This window comes from Phycodurus eques, chromosome 1 (assembly GCF_024500275.1).
Source record: "Phycodurus eques isolate BA_2022a chromosome 1, UOR_Pequ_1.1, whole genome shotgun sequence".
Taxonomy (NCBI): Eukaryota; Metazoa; Chordata; class Actinopteri; order Syngnathiformes; family Syngnathidae; genus Phycodurus; species Phycodurus eques.
Window position 1 is genome coordinate 41,684,835 of NC_084525.1, and position 17,504 is coordinate 41,702,338.

The 17,504-nt window shown below is 40.4% G+C and overlaps 1 protein-coding gene across 1 annotated transcript in view; it reads right to left on the bottom strand.

Annotated features, from left to right (window-relative positions):
* Window positions 1-16,511, bottom strand: part of LOC133410861 (radixin) — a 29,949-nt gene extending 13,438 nt beyond the window's left edge. The window contains exons 1-2 of the mRNA XM_061692449.1: window positions 16,315-16,511; window positions 14,965-15,055 (exon numbers count right to left, since the gene is read on the bottom strand). Of these exons, the coding sequence (XP_061548433.1) occupies window positions 14,965-14,976 (12 nt within the window). The 5' untranslated portion in view covers window positions 14,977-15,055; window positions 16,315-16,511. The remainder of the gene's footprint in view (window positions 1-14,964; window positions 15,056-16,314) is intronic.
* Between the last annotated feature and the right edge of the window lie 993 nt (window positions 16,512-17,504).

The following is a 17,504-nucleotide window of genomic DNA, read 5'->3' on the forward strand; positions in this document are numbered from 1 at the left end:
AAAACTTCTTTACCTCTCTCACCAAGGCTCTTCTCCCCCGATTGCTCAGTTTGGCCTAACGGCCAGCTTTAGGAAGGGTTCTGGTCGTCCCAAACCTCTTAAATTTAAGGATTATGGAGGCCACTGTGCTCTTAGGAACCTTATGTGAGGCAGAATTTTTTTGTAACCTTGGCCAGATCTGTGCCTTGCCACAATTCTGTCTCTGAAGCCTCTTCAGGCAATTCCTTTGACCTCATGATTCTCATTTACTCTGACATGCACTGTGAGCTGTAAGGTCTTTTATAGACAGGCGTGTGGCTTTCCTAATCAAGTCCAATCAGTATAACCAAACACAGCTGGACTCCAATGAAGGCGTAGAACCATCTCAAGGATGATCAGAAAAAATGGCCAGCACCTGAGTTAAATATATGAGTGTCACAGCAAAGGGTCTGAATACGTATGGCTGTGTGATATTTTAGTTTTTCTTTTTTAATAAATCATCAAAAATTTAAACAACGCAGTTTTTTTTCCTGTTAATATGGGATGCTGTGTGTACCTTAATGAGGAAAAAAAACCAAATGATTTTAGCAAATGGCTTCAATACAACAATGAGTGAAACATTTAAGGGGTCTGAATACTTTCCGTACCAACTGTATACACATGTAAATGTCTAATCACTTTTTCACACAGGGACATGTCGGTTGGGATGTTTTTCCCTCCTTCATAAATACCCTTAAAAAAATCAATTTTGTGTATGTGATCATTAATTAAAAATTGTTTGATGATGGGAAACTTAAGTATGACAAACATGGAAAAACATAAGAAATCAGGATTGGGCAAACACTTTCACACCACTATAGATGTTATTAGGTTATTTTTAGGTTTAGGGGGCCATTATGTTTTCCACACAAGACCAGGTAACTGAATATATATATATTTTTCCTTACTAAATGAAATTGCCTTTTAAGTTCACTTGGGTTATTTAAATATTTGATATTTGATATTATATTTGATATCTGATATTTAAATTTGTTTGATGATCTTACAATTTAAAATGGGGAAACTATGCAAAAATATAAGAATTTGAGAAGGGGGCCAATACTTTTTCACGGCACTGTATGTGTGTGTTTTTTACTGCAGTCAGACCACCCGAAAAGTTACAGCTGCTACAACGATTTTTAAGACTACAGTATGTCTTATTGTGGCACGTCACCTCTCCGCCAATGTGCTGTAATAAAATAAAACCATATTACTATACTGGACAATGCCATTGTAGGCTTTTATTTTGAAGGCGGCCTAGGAGGCTTAATTATGCCTTAGCCATGCGTCTCTTCTCCCACCGATAATCAGCCTCATTTAATCGTGGCATCCAGAATCGCGATCATGATTAAAATTTGATTAATTGTGCAGCCCTAATACACATTATACACATTTTTTTCAATATGACGGTGAAGAAATAATTTGTTTCAGAAACAAAAGTTTTCCTCTACTTTCTACTTTGTGTCAAGGTCCAATTTGCAAACATATCATATTAATGATCCTCAAGTAACTGCTTTAAAAACTGGTTTTGTTTCTGAATGTGGAGCTCTACTCAGTCCAGGGGCAGATCTATTCTAGTGGGATACAGGCCCACGGGCCACCCCAAAATCCTAAAACTAGTTGCCTTAGCACCTTTAACAGAAAGCAGTGATTTACAGTGGATATTGAAACTCTACACACCCCTGTTCAAAGGCCTGGTTTTTGTGACTTAAAAAAAATGAAACCAAGGTAAATCATCTCAAAACGTTTTCTCACCATTAACCTTACCTATAAACTGTACAATTCAAAGGCGGGGGGGGGTGGGTGAGGTGTGGGAGATTACCACATGATCTCAGTTATGTCAAAAGTATTTTTTTTCTCCCCCCAATTGAATTATACAAGTTCTGTGGATGTGTTGTAGCATGTTTGATCAATTTAAGTCACTGAATTTGAAATCTGCATCCATCCATTTTTCTGAATTCGGCCCTGGGAGCAAAAAGTTTGGACATCCCTGTCTTACTCTGTGTCGCCTTGCGACGATGTCCAAAGGCAGCACCTTTGTGCTTGATGAGCATGCCTGCTAATAGAGGGGACACATTTGATATAGTGCTTTTCTTTTGGCAATCAACTCACCCTGTAATACTAGATAATACAGTATGTGGACTCAATTTTTTGGTTCATTTATCAACAAATAAGTGCCGTACAACCAGTCTCTGTTGGCAGCTATCACCAATAGGCTGTTAAAGCCAAACAAAACAAAGCCAACGGACAGAGTGAAGCAAGGTGGAATCCTCTGGACCAGACGGTCAGTTAATCCTCTCCTGCCCTGTATGTTGGGATGGGGGTGGACAAGAACATACCAGAGCTAATCAAACAGTCTCCAAGAAACCTGTCCTGACATTTCACTCACTGTCTGCTATGACCACTAACGCTGACTGGACACTGCTATTTGAACTGCTGACTCATTAGCCAGAGTTCTGCTTTCACAGAGTTCTGCTTAACTGGTGCATCAGAGATTGCCGGTCTTTCACACAGAAACGCAGCAGGGCATCAGGTTTTGGGTGTTTTTTTTTTGTGGTCTTTTCTCTCACCCACAGCCACAACCAGACAACCAACTAAACAACAGACCCACCCACACCGCCTCTCTTGCACCACACGCCAACTAAAAGTGTGGTCCTGCTCAAGGTTTCTCCTGTTAAGAGTTTTTCCTCTTAACAGGAGAAATGTTTTGGGGCTGTCGCTGGGCAACACAGACTTGCAACTCCCTCCAAAGATTTTCTATGGGGTTGAGATCTGGAGACTGGCTAGGCCACTCCAGGACCTTGAAATGCTTCTTACAAAGCCACTCCTTCATTGCCCGGATGGTGTGTTTGGAATCATTGTCGTGTTGAAAGACCCAGTCACATTTAATTTCCTTGACTTTCCCATTCATTGTGTATTTGCTGAGGGAACAGCAGCGCCACGTCACGTCAATGCAGAGGGCATCTGACGCTCAGCATCGTGTCCTCAGATAGAAAAACTTTCTATTCTCAAGCTCTGATGTCAGAAAGTTCCTCCAACGGAAAAGTGATTTCTGAGTGCTATTTTGGCGAACTTGTACTGTAAACCCCAATATCCTGAACTCTGGGTCAACAGAAAAATTATATACAGAGACGTCTCTGCTGGAGGCTTTCAAAATCCATTTCAAACCTCCCTGCTCAGCCTCACATATGCCTTAAAGCTGCACAACAGAGGTTCTGCTCATTACTTATTAACTCTGACATAGATGCTCACTCATTCACACAGATGAATACTAAAAAATACTTCAAGCGAATCACGAAAAAGCCTCATCCTAAAGACGCAATACTGTCTGGACCACCACGTCATTTTGACCTACACTATATTGCCAAATGTATTCGCTCATCTCCCTTGACTCAAATATGAATTTAAGTGCCATCCCTTTCTTAATGCATAGGGTTTAATATGACATCGGTACACCCTCTGCAGTTTTAACATCTTAAACTCTTCAGGGAAGGTTTTCTGCAAGGTTTAGGAGTGTGTTTATGGGTACGTTCGGAAATTCAATCTGACGCACTCTCTGAGAGTACAGTGTTCAGAGAGGCAGAGTGCAGGTTTGGCACTGGGTTATGAAACCTCTTAGCCAATGTCGCTAAACAGTATAAATACCTCCTAGCCACACGTGTGTAGTTAGCCACAAAATCACGTGTTTATGTGGCTAAACCTTTAGCCACACTTAGCCAGTCCTCGTCATTGGGAAGCCGATAAGCTTTCACGATATGGGCCCGATTAAAACTACCTTGTCATCAGCCAGGAGTAGGGCTGAACGATATGGGAAAATACTCGACAGCAAATAGTTTTTTGTTTCTCGTTTTAACAAACATTGTGATGCATGACATTTTTTTTGGGAGGAAGTTTGTAGTCTTCAGCACTATTTCCCTAAGCATACTAAGTAACAACATTCGATATAGCCAACAAATAACTCTTTCCTGTTGGGCAGGCCTAAATGTTATGATGAATTAATAAACAAATCTTTATTTTACCATTGAATTGTAAAAAGAAATCACGGTAGAATATTGACTTATTGATTTAACTTCATGCCTTTTAAAAATGTAATACTGTATAATGATGCTTGTCAGTTGCACTGCTGTCAGCAGAGTATAGAGATAAAGTGGAATGATAAGTGACACTTTTCATCACCAAGCTGTGAGTATAAAAGCAGTTCAAATGGTAAACTATTAAATGTTGATTGTTCTTATCAATTACAGTTAAAGTTTACATTGATTCATTTATTTGATAACCCTTAAGAAGGATCTTAAAAGGAAGACGATAGGGATCGGCTGAAATGTACGTCTGTCAACAAAAAAAAATTACATGATCAGGATTTTTGGGGCAGATCAAGTTTAAAAAAACGAGAACCAATCAGATCACAAGATGGAACAATGTGTCTATTTAAATGAATTGTTCATTTACTGTATACGGAGTATCTTCAAATGTATTCTCTACTCAGGTCATGTATCCTAATCAGTCAGGTCAAACCAACATTACAACATGACAGAAATAAAGGGTGCTAACTTACTCTAATTAAATTACTTGACACACACCAAAACTTTAGAGCATGATTCGACAACGCCGGCATGTTTAGTTACAACCGTTAGTGCTAGCTTGCTAGGCTACATAATTTTTGTTGACTGCTTGCAAGCCGTATCGTATTAAAAGTACGTGAATCCAGGAATCCTTGAATTAAAGTCCTCTCACGAGCACAGTTGACCACCAGCACACATTTTTTTTTTTTTTTTAATACACAGGGCGCGATCCATTTTTGTTGTTGTCGTCATGGTAATGAATGTATCCGCTTGCGTTTGAGTTGACAAGATAAAGCCCGGTGATCATAAAAGACGGGATGCGGTGGTATCGGAATACAAGATTTTATTGCAGTATTCTGTCGAGAATCGAGAACCGATTGGAACCGGGACTAACGTTCTGGTTCTCCCAGAACCGTTCAAAGGTAAAGATTTCGGTTCCTAGTTTCGATGCAGAGTCCTCAAGCCGCCAAGAAGAAGTGGCGAAAAGCAACGAAGAAAAGGCTTAATCCAGCAAAAAAGAATGTGCACGATAATGTGCTTGTGCCCAATGGCGGTGGCGGCGAACAAAAGTGTGTCTTACCTTTGTTAAAATTAATGACCAGTCGCCTCAGTGCAACACTTGGAATAAGATTACATTGTGCATAGGACGCTTTCACGATGTGTAGCGTCTGACGCGCTCCGAGCCTCAGCCTACACCACGCGGAGCTTCAATGAAGTCAACTCTCAATTCAATTGGGTGAGTGAAAATAAAATATATGCATGCCAACATTGAGACAGCTAACCAGGTAAACAGTTGCTTGCACTTTGGCACTGATGTTTTTTAGCGATTATTTTAGTCTACAAAGCAACGTAACGGCTGATGACAAAAAAAAAAAAAAAAATCTTAACATTGGGCTAAAACTTCACTGTAGCAACTTTACATCACAATGAATTGTGACAAAATTCACATAAACGTCTGACAGTATCACAAACACTAACCTTGTGCCTCATCGGTAGGTAGGGAAAGGAATCAGCGTTTTATAGCTTTTTTTCCATCCATTAAAAAAAAAAATCAAAAACTATCACAGGTGCCGTGTGAAGTTACTTTGCGTGCCAAAATGCTGAGTCGTGTGTACCCTTCAAAATAAAAGGCTACAAGCTTAAAACTTGCACATATAAACCATGAGGTGATTAAACAGAATACAGGGGCACCTAAATAGCATGGTTAAAGTAACTATTTTAACAATCTCAGTCAACTGGGTGAGTGAAACAAAATAAAATACGTCTATGCCAACATTGAGAGAGCTAACAAGGTAAACGGTTGCTTGCCCTTTTGCACTGATGGTTTTTAGAGTTTAAAATAACTATTTTAACAATGCTATATTTAACTTTAAGCTGAAACATTAGCATGAATATTGAGTCAATTGGGTTAGTTCCACACACATTTCCTATTAGTTCATAGGTTTGATATTGATACTGGTGATAAATAGGGTTGGGCATCGAGAATCGACTGGAACTGGGACTAACGTTCCGGTTCTCCCGGAACCGTTCAAATTTAAAAATTACGGGTCCTAGTTTCGATGCCTAGTCTTCCCGCCGCAAGGAAGCAGTGGTGAAAAACGACGAAACAGCGTAAACCAACGAAGAACAACACTCACAATGACGTGCTTGTGTCCAACGGCGGCTGTGGCGAATGAAAGTGTGTCTTAACTTTGTTAGAATGAATGACCAGTCGCCTCAGTGCAGCACTAGGAATAAGATTATATTGTGAGTCTTTTACGATTTGTAGCATCTGACGCGCTCAGAGCTTCCTACACCCGCGGAGCTTCAGTCAACTCTCAGTCAACTGGGTGAGTGAAACAATAAAATACGTCTATGCCAACATTGAGAGAGTTAACAAGGTAAACGGTTGCTTGCCCTTTTGCACTGATGGTTTTTAGAGTTTATTTTAGTATTCAAACCAACGTAAGCGCTGATGACAAAAGAAGAAGAAAAAAAATGCTTAATTTAACATTGGGCTGAAACGTCACCTTTACATCACAATGAATTTGGACAAAATTTACAAAAACGTCTCAGTAAAATAGTAAAAGTATCACAAACACCAACCTTGTGCCTCATCGGTGGGTAGGGAAATGAATCAGCGTTTTATAGCATTTGGTTCCACCATTTACATATAAAAATAAATAATTTAAAAAAAAAAAAAAAAAACATCACTGGTACAGTGTGAAGTTACTTTTCGGGCCAAAACACTGAGTTCCGGTGCGTACCCTTCAAAATAAAAGGCTACAAGCTTAAAACAGGAAGTCAAGTTAAAAGTTGCACATATAAACCATTTGCTGTGATGAAACATCCCAAGTAACTATTTTAACAATGCTATATTTAACTTTTAGCTGAAACATTAATGAATATAATAAGTCAATTGGGTTAGTTCCACACACATTGCCTTTTAGTTAATAGGTTTGATATTGATACTGGTTAAAAAGAACCTTGAGTCAAAAGATCATTTTAGTCGATGCTGCGGGCTGCTAAGAAAAGGGATATTCATAATCTGGACACCCTTTATTTAAATAATGCAAACTTTTTTTTTTTTTTTTTAAACCAGCCCCCTAAAAGAATCTGAATAGAGACTCGTTTGGAACAGGAATTGAACTAAGGAACCGGAATCGCTCAAATTCAAACGATGCCCAACCCTAAATCTGATTTACTGGAATCGTGAAAGACCAAATTTGTCTTGTAGTCTGACCCACACATTACGCATCTGTCTCAGAGGTGCTGTCTCTCCCAGACCGCTGACGTTTTTTTTTTAACTATTGGTTGTCAGATATATACAGTACTATGTCAAAAGACTTACGACAAGGCTAAAAATAAACTAGCTTTTGGATTCAAATATACTGTAAACGACGGTGACGCAGAGTAAATGTTTTTTGCAGAGCCGATCGGCGAATTATGACAAAGTCAATCAGCATAAAATGCTAATCATCGGCCGATCAGATTGGTGTGAAGTCTAAAAACAATGCTTTATTTTGATATATGTAAATCATCATAGTCATAAAAAGAATTATATTGAATTAGTCAAACGTCTGTCACTTTTTCACTTTTGAATCTCCCGCACTTAACACGACTGGGTTGCACCTTCCGGTTTGACACGTTAGCAGATTCAAGAAGTTGGTTCGTTGACTAGCTCATGTAGTAGTAGTTCACCAAAGCGAGTAGTTATAGTCCAAACAATTTAAGATGCCGAAACGTGTTGGTGCAGGATGTTCCAATATGATTGGAGAATAGTGTTGGCCTGTTTAAATTCCAAAGGACCCCCAATTTAAGCGGGAATGGACAAGACAAGTCCAGAGAACGCAGGACAAGATCCCATAGCTTATAGTGCACATTTCACTCAGGACTACTTCGAACCTTTACCTGCACTCATAGAATCCCTTTGCTTTGGCGTCCAGCACAAGAGGAAGGCTAGTCTTTCTTTTGGGGGGGGGAAAAAACAAAAAAAACAAACAAACAAACAAACCAAAAAAAAAAAACATCTGAATGATTCCAAAGACTTCTGGAAGAATATTATATGGACTGACGAAATGAAAGTTGAGCTTTTTTGGATTGTGTGTGTGTGTCGTTAAATCTGGCGTAAATGTCGCACAGTATTTCAGAAAAAGAACATCATACCAACAGTCAAACACAGTGGTGGTAGTGTGTTGGTCTTGGGCTGCTTTGCTTCTTCAGTACTTGGAGAACTTGCTGTATTGATCGAACCATTAATTCTGCTCTTTAACAGAAAAGTCTGAAGGAAATGTTCAGCCATTAGTTTGCGACCTGAAGCTGAAATGCACTTTGGCTGTACAGCAGAGTAACAATCCAAAACTGACCAGCAAGTCAACTTCTGAATGGCTTTAAAAAAAAAAAAAAAAAAGGTTTTGGAGTGGCCTAGTCAAAGTCCAGACGTGAATCCGATTGAAATGCAGTGGCATGACCTTAAAAGGCCATTCATGCTCAAAAACCATACATTTTTGCTGCATTCAAACAATTCAGCAAGAAAGAGTGGGCCAAAATATCTCCACAGATGTGTGAAAAACTCAGTGCCAGTTTTAGAAAATGCTTGATTTCAGTTGCCGCTGCGCAGAATGGCCGAACGAGTGATTAGGTTTAGGGGGGCCATTACTTTTTCCACACAGGGCCAGGTAACTTAGAGTATTTTTGTTTTATTTAATAAATGAAATCACCATTTAAAAACAGCATTTTAAGTGCACTTGGGTTATACAGACCCTTTCCCCAAAAACTTTAATATCAAAGAAAATTTTATTTATTTCCCTAATTCCATTCAAAAAGTTAAACTTGCATAGATTATAGATTCCGGGCCCACAATTTAAACCATTTCAAGTATTTGAATAATAATAAAGCCCATAATTTGGGCTTCCTGCTCATAAAACCCATAAAATCAGCAATTAAAAAAAAAAATAGAATACTGTGACGAAATCAGCCCAAATTATGCAGGCCATAAATAATTTAAACTGAGTGTCACATACTAATCATCTACTAAATTCAAAGCACCTGCACAGGCTTCCCCAGGTGTCATTAAATTGCTTCAGTTAGGTTCCATTGTCTCAGTTAGGTTCAATATGGGAAAGACTACAGACTTGACAACTGGCCAGAAGACCATCATTGATACCCTCCGTAAGCCACAAAAGTTCATAGCTCAGGAGGTTGGCTGTTTACAGAGTGCTGTGTCCAAGCATATCAATTGATAGTCTAGTGGAAAGACCAAATGTGACAGGCGAAAATGCACCAGCAAAAGAGATGACTTTGGGCTTCAATGGATTATCAAACAGAAGATTCAAGAATCTAACAGAGATCCAGAAAGAGTGGAATGAGGCAGGAGTCACAGCTTAAAAAAACACCACATTCAGACGCATCCAGGAGATGGGCTACAAGTGTCTGGTTCCTCGGGTCAAGCTACTACTGAGTCTGACCCAACATAGGAAGAGTCTCAACTGGGCCAAGGAGAAGGAGGACTGGACTGTTGGCCAGTGGTCCAAGGTCCTCTTTTCCGATGAAAGTAAATCAAGGCCCAAGGGTTTGGAGGAAGACTGGTGAAGAACGGAACCCAAGCTGCTTGAGGTCCAGTGTGAAATATCCCCAGTCAGTCATCATTTGGGGTCCAAAGTCCAGTGCAGGTATGGGTAAACTGCTTTCTTAAAACCAAGTTCACCGCAACAGTCTACCAGAAGGTTTTAGAGGACTTTGTCAATCCTTCTGCTGAGGATCTGTATGGAGATGCAGATTTCATCTTCCAACAGGACCCGGCCCCTGTCCATACAGCCAGAAGCACCAAAACCTGGTTTGATGCCCATGCCATCACAGTGGTTGATTGGCCAGCCGACTCACCGGATCTAAACACCATTGAGATTTTATGGGGTATTATCAAGAGGAAAATGAGGGGCACCAGACCCAAAAACAAAGAAGAAGTGACAGCAAGCATCAAGGAAATCTGGGCTTCCAGATCTCCCAGACAATGCCACAGGCAGATTCCCTCAATGCCACAGCACATCGAGGCAGTGATTAAAGCAAAGGGATTCCCAACCAAGTATTGAGGATTAACATATCGTTTTGAAAGTACCATATTTTGATTGATTTAATGTGACCCTAATTTTTTTTTTCAACAAAAACTGAAGTAAATGTTGATTTCTTCACAGTATACTAATTTTTTGAATTCCTGATTACGTGAGTTTTATGAGCTGGAAGCCCAAATTATGTAAAAATAAATAAATACTTGAAATTGTTTAAATTGTGGGCCCTGAATCAATCATACTTGAAATTGTGTAAATTGTGGGACCTGAATCAATCTATGAAAGTTTAACTTTTTGAATGGAATTATGGAAAAACTTTTCCATGATATTGTAATTTTTTGGAAAGTGTCGGTATTTGTCCACTTACTATTTTTTTTAATGCTTTTTTGATGCTCTCTATATATTTTGTATATAACTAGGAAACAATCACATCTTGACTTTAAGAACTTCATATATAATTTTCTCAATTTCAACCTTTTTAGTTGAAGATGAAAATTAATATTCGAAATATTTGGTGGTAAATATTAGGTTAACTTTAGTTCTCATAATTTTAACAAAGTGGTCTAAATTACATATGGGGCGCGGGGGCAGGCCCTGACTAGGCTTGCCATAGACCCCCAAATGATTAGTTAACAACGTATGACCATGGTCCGAGCTAGCTCGGCTTGACAACCAAAGTGGGATTAGCGGCTCGTGAATTGATGAAGAACGCTGCAAGCTAGCTGCGAGAACTAATGTGAATTGCAGGACATATTGACCATTGACACTGTAAACGTACATCGTGGTAATAAATATGCATGCTTCAATTCGGGGCCAAGTGGCTTCATGTCTTGTCTTCCTGGATGTGCCGCTCCCCAAATCTGGGAAAGGCCTTGAGCGCGAATGCTTACAGCCAGCAGCAGCTGGACGGCAGAGCATTTCACGAAGTAGGGGGAGAAACTAAACCATTTACACTGTACACACACGGCAGAATGAGCGCACTCCCAACTTCTATCAGGAACGACTTTTGAGTTTTCACGCAGGCAATTTTGATTTGCCAACGTGGCCAATATTCACTTCACCACATCCTGTCTCAATGAGCCATTGGCGAGGTGGCATAAAGGCAGCGCGATCCCTTAGAGCAAGCTCCATTTTCAGTGACTTTACGAACGAGCGAGTTGGCCACTGGCAAGAATACGTCAGCGCGTCCGCCTTATTGAATGTGTCAGTTCTGGCTGTAAACATCTCGTCCTGCCTGACACTCCAGCCGCTGTCTCCTGTCAGAGCGGCGGGGGTGCGCTCAGGCACTCCCAGAGTGCGGCGTTCTGAATAACCAAACGGCACACACCAACAATGCTCTGGTTTACGAACATTACGGAGTGTAGAGAGCGTGCTTGGAGTGAATTTCCGAACGTACCCTATGGGAATTTTTTGTTTGAGCATCGTCATCGCGACGTACATGCGCGCAATAGTCACATCGCAGTGTCTGCTGCGATGTTGGTGTACTGTAATGTACAGTAAAAGTGACCAGCAGAGAGCCCTGTTTGTACGCCTGTTGAATTTCTTATTTCGCACTTCAGAATGAAACTTGGCAGGCACGCGGCAGTGTGTGAATGTGCAAGATGCGTTCAGGGACACTGTGTAAATGGGAGTGAATGTGTTCTTTTGTAATACAGTACATAATTGTACAAATGGATTACTCTGAAAAATATATGTATCAGAATGCTTTAGTTAAAACACTGTATGATCACACTCTGATATGGAATTTATTTTGATTTGTAATAAGGATTAATTCTTCTGTTAAAAGTTAATGTCATTTCATTATCATTCCTGTCATACTATATTAATACATTTTTTGCACATTAAAGACAAAAGTCCTGTTTTTGTTTTAATTCCTCATTTACAAAAAAACACACCATTCAAGCAACAAGTTTTTCCTGTTTTTTAGTTTGTAGGGTGAAAACTGCAGCTGTCTACTCGTGTGGACTGAAATGAAATGCCAGTATTTTGAAGAAAAAACAGGAACTAGTTCGTTTTTGGACCAGTTAACTTATTAAAAATTTTGAATTATGAACTATGAAGTGAACTAGTTCAGTTTTGGAACTGAACTTTTAACTAGTTCCCATAGAAAATGAACTAGTTCCCATAGAAAATGATAATCCCCAACACTGATCCTGTCTTATTTTGTTAGTTTGTGTTCCAGGGGGTTGTGTGAGTCAAAAAGTAAGCATTGGTCAGTGTGTGGGGGTTTTCTGTAAACCCCAATATGGAGGCCCCCCTCGAGATCACAGTCCAGAAAAGGCAACTTATTGTCTTTGACATTCTCACGTGTGAACTTGTTATTTTCCACTGAGTTAATGTGCTCTGAAGGGTTGCACTTCTTGGCTTTTGATTTTAACCCATGTGTCATCCACGTATCTGTACCAATGACTTGGAGTTGTTCAGAGCTCTCCTTTCCATGTCCTCCATGTATAGGTTTGCTACGTTGGGGGATATCACGGCCCATTGCACAACCATGTTTTTGTCCGTAAAATGTTCTCATGAATTGAAAATATGTGGTGTTAAGACAAAATTTCAGCAAGTGGCATATCTGCTCGGTGTTAAGTGTGGACCTGTCTTGGAGGCTATGATCAAGCAGTAGCCGTTGACTCTCAGTTTCCAATGCATCCTGGGTTGGACTGCATCAAATGAAACCATTGTTTCATTTTCATCCAGCTTTAGGCCTCTGACCTTATCAATAAAATCCATTGACCTCCAACAAACAGCACAGCCTCCTTGACCGTTAAGGCTTCTTTATACTCGCGCGGAGTGTGACTGCGCTGACGTCACTGCAGCTATCCCGCATGCAGTTTGCCTTTATACCCGAGCGCAACCCACAGGCGCAGTTTTGAAAATGTACTGCAGTTCTCCTCCATGTCGGGGGTGTCACCACGGCAGGTATTGGCTAGGACACCACAGGTTGGTGGAGTTTCCTCTTAATTTTCTGGCCTTTTTTTTTTTTTTTTTCTTCGCCGGTACCGTTTTTACTTTCCTTTTCGGAACAAGAAACAAAGCAACAATCATGGCGACCGTGGAACACTGTTTGCTCGAACAAATGGACCAAGATGACCAGACGATATGTTTAACTATGCTGCAAAATCGATCAAGGCGGCGGCGCTGTAGATGGTATGTGGAACCAAGGGGAACGCTGAGTACGTCATCACAGCATGTGACTAAAACGGACCAATCATGAGAGATGATCTCCGAGACATTCTACACACAGCAACAATTTTTGCAGGCCATAAATGTTTTAAACTGAGTGTCACACACTAATCACTACTAAATTCAAAGCACCTGCCTCCCCAGGTGTCATTAAATTGCTTCAGTTTGGTTCCATTGTCTCAATTGGGTTCAATATGGGAAAGACTGCAGACTTGACAACTGGCCAGAAGACCATCATTGATACTCTCTGTAGGATGGGTAAGCCACAAATGTTCATAGCTCAGGAGGTTGGCTATTTACAGAGTGCTGTGTCCAAGCATATCAATTGATAGTCTAGTGGAAAGACAAAATGTGACAGGAGAAGATGCACCAGCAATGCACCGAGGCAAAACGTCTTGTAAGGCAAACAGAACAGTCCAGTTGCGATCGCTTCACTGCCCTGAGATTGTACGTTATTCATAAAACATTCATTAATTAATTTTTCCAAACCGCTTATCCTCACTAGGGTTGCGGGTGTGCTGAAGCCTATCCCAGGCGACTGCGGGTGAAAGGCAGGGAGGCAGAGCACATGTAAACAAACAACCATTTGCACTCACATTCACACCTACGGGCAATTTAGAGGCTTTAATTAACCTACCATGCATGTCTTTGGAATGGAGGAAACCAGAGTACCTGGAGAAAATCCACGCAGGAACGGGGAGAACGTGCAAACTTCACACAGGTGAAGCCGGATTTGAACCCAGGTCCTCAGAACTGTGAGGCGAATGTGCTAACCAGACCGTCACCGTGCCGCCATGCATAAAACAGTCGGGAAAAAAAGCATTTTGACAGCATGCAACCTTTAAATTAATTTCAGGATGGTGTCTGGTGCATTAACATGTTCGACATGACATGGGAATTTTTTTTTAAGCACTTACAGCAAATAGTCTGGGTCTTGTCGACTATCCGATTTCCATTTCTGTTCTCAACTGGATAGCTGAAATGCTCTCATACTGCTGACCTAAATTAGCTTGGTGGGTCAGCTCACTCCAGTCATATGATGTCACCGTTAAAAGTTGTCACATGACACGCAGCTAAAGGCTTGCTAAAATATATTTATATTGTATCTAGGTGTTTTTTTAAATGATATTAAATGTTAAATAGTAAATGAATCTATTTCCCATAGTGGAACACTGTAAAAGTAAAATACGTTGTTTGGGTAATGTAGTTCTCTTACTGTGTCACCTAGAAGCAATTTCATCTGGCAGCTATTTTGTAAAAGGGTGACGCTTGATGAGGACATCTGCTCATAAGATGGATGCATTTGATCGAGCTCTTATTTTATTTTGTCAATCAACTCCTTTTTTGGTTCTTGTATGAACAAATAGGTGCTGTGCAACCGGTCTTAAAAAGCTACAACTTGAAAAAAAACAAGCATTTTGGGGGAGTCACAGCACTTGAGTGGATGTGGTATTCTGCCTCTTCTCATTTTCACACCTCCACACGAGCCCAAAACATTACATTGTGTAATATAAAACCAAGCTATTGCTTTTCCATTTGGCAATATCTTTATACATCAGGATTATTTTGTCGCTTTATGAACTTACAAATTACAAAATTGAAAAATCCATTTCATCTGATACTGATCAGCTGAAAATTATGTGATCATTTCATCATCTTACCGGTTTCGGCATCGTTGCTTCCTCTCCTCAAACCAACCAGCTGAGAAGATACCGTTGTCACAGGATGACGACAACACCTTTATCACAGAACCTGTGAGAGCATTAAACAAAGTGTGTTAAAGCAAACATGTTCACAAAATGCTATTCACACTAGCATTTATGATAAAATTGGATTTGTATTCTGTGCAAAATGTGTGGTTCATTTGAGATGGCTGAGCTATGATTTTACCAGCACCAGTTCCAAAATGTTGCACTTTCTGTAAAAATATTAAAGGCGAGGTCATAAAGACATGTGATGTCGCAATTAATCTTGCACTGTTGTCAGTGGGCTCCGAAAGATGATAGCATCACAGGCATTGATGTGATGTCCTGCCTGATGGGGGCATTTTTGTACAGCATTGGGGTGTTGCTATGATACGCTGCGATGTATTAACCAATCTTGAAGTCATTACATTTTCGAGCATTAAAGGTCATGCAATTTCTACTTTGCTGTTAAAAAAAAATCATAAATTTGTCAAATGTTCACCTACAATCAGAGGAGTCAACTTGTGTTACGACGCTTTTCTACTTTCGAGGCACTATCGCTGGTTCTTGCTCCATGGTGACGAACGGGAATCGTCATACAACACACGTATAATCGAGTCCACCGTAGCACCACCGTGATGGCAGTCGTGTACTGTAGCCGTTAACTGAGTATGAGCTCGTTTTAGCGTGGCGGCTCAACATGTGGCTTCTGGGTTAACTGGAGGGACGTGCCCACTTGTAGCTCGTAAGCAATTAGTACATCTGGTGTCTTCCCAAAGCTCAGTATAATATATTGTAGCCATGATTTAAACAAACAGTAGAAATCACCCCAATAAACGCTTGGAGCCAAAAAGGTCAGCTAAAAAGTACAACCCGAGGAAAGATTGTTTATATAAAAACAAAACAAAAAAAACACGCCTTTACAAAGCATTTCTAGGTGACAACTTACTGTTAAGTTTTATGTGAGGTTCTTAAATTAAAGATATTGTACATTTAACCGAAAGTTGACCGAGTAAAGGCAAACTAGTTAAACTAATTTTGCTAGCTAGTGGGTGTAGTCTAAATAACGGGACAAGTCTGATGGTTGGCAAGAATGCCCCGCGCATGTACCTCAAGTTTAGAGGAACAAAAACATGACAGCCACCCAAGCGTCGTTTTGTAACTGAAAAAAAACCACACACCTACATATTGTTTTCAGTTTATCTCTCACGCACTTATAAATGACGTGCTATTTATAAAAAAAAAAAGAAAAAAAAAAAGCGTCGAACAAGAGGATTTCCGCTATTGCATCAAACTTGAGCAGCTCGTCGTTAAGAGGCAACTCACCGCGGGGAAAGTATGTCTTTTAAATGAGAGTAAAGCCTGGCGTGGCAAATTACGTTGGGTGAAAAAAAAATCCGTAACGATTCCTTCTTCGTGTGTTTGTTGCGTTTACCGAAGCAAATTCCCACCGACATAGAAAACCGTTTATGTCTAAACAACCATAAGGCGATTTGAGAGTCTCCAGCCTTCCGGAATACACATCCACAGCTTCCGGTACTAGTTTTGGGGAGGGGGAGCAAATATTCAACAAAATCATAATCAGTCGGAAAGGGGGCATTTTACACCAAATTCTACAATTAGCAGAAAATATACTGCTATAGTCAACAGTTCATTTACAGTTAGTGCAATTCTTGTTGCCAAAGGCGTTTTAAATTCTTCTCAACTAGCATCCATTACAGTACATAGAGCCCAAAATAAATTAGTCTCTATCTCTATTGCTCTGACATCCCGAAACAAACATTTCAATAACACAGTAATCGAATCCCTTTTAACGCGTTCTCACAATTACAATCAAACCAGCAATCAATGATTTCAAAAACACTTGTTGATTCCTGTCCTCTTCTGCTATTATACATCTAACCACTGGATGTCACTATTTCCCTTAGGTAAATAACTGACTTGAATATCTGTCGAGCGGCACAGTGGACGACTGGTCAGCACATCTGCCTCACAGTTCTGAGGACTGGGGTTCAAATCCCGGCCCCGCCTTTGTGGAGTTTGCATGTTCTCCCCGTGCCTGCGTGGGTTTTCTCCGGGGACTCCGGTTTCCTCCCACATCCCCAAAAACATGCATGGTAGGTTGATTGAAGATTCTAAATTGCTCTTAGGTGTGTCTGTGAGTCCGAATGGATGTTTGTTTCTATGTGCCCTGCGATTGACTGGCGACCAGTTCAGGGCATACCCCGCCTCTCGCCTGACGATAGCTGGGATAGGCTCTAGTGCGCCCGCAACCCAAGTGAGGATAAGCAGTACAGAGGATGGATGGATGGATGATCAGTTAGTGTTGCCCTCGCTCTCGCTCTCCCTCTCGCTCTCCCTCACTCTCTCTCTCTCTCTGTCTCTCTCTCTCTCAACCCCAATCCAATTAATTTGCAACATTGTGTCACACAGAATAAAAAAAACATTTCAGATCCTTTTCAACCCATATTCAATTGAATACAGTACACTACAAAGACAAGATATTTAATGTTCAA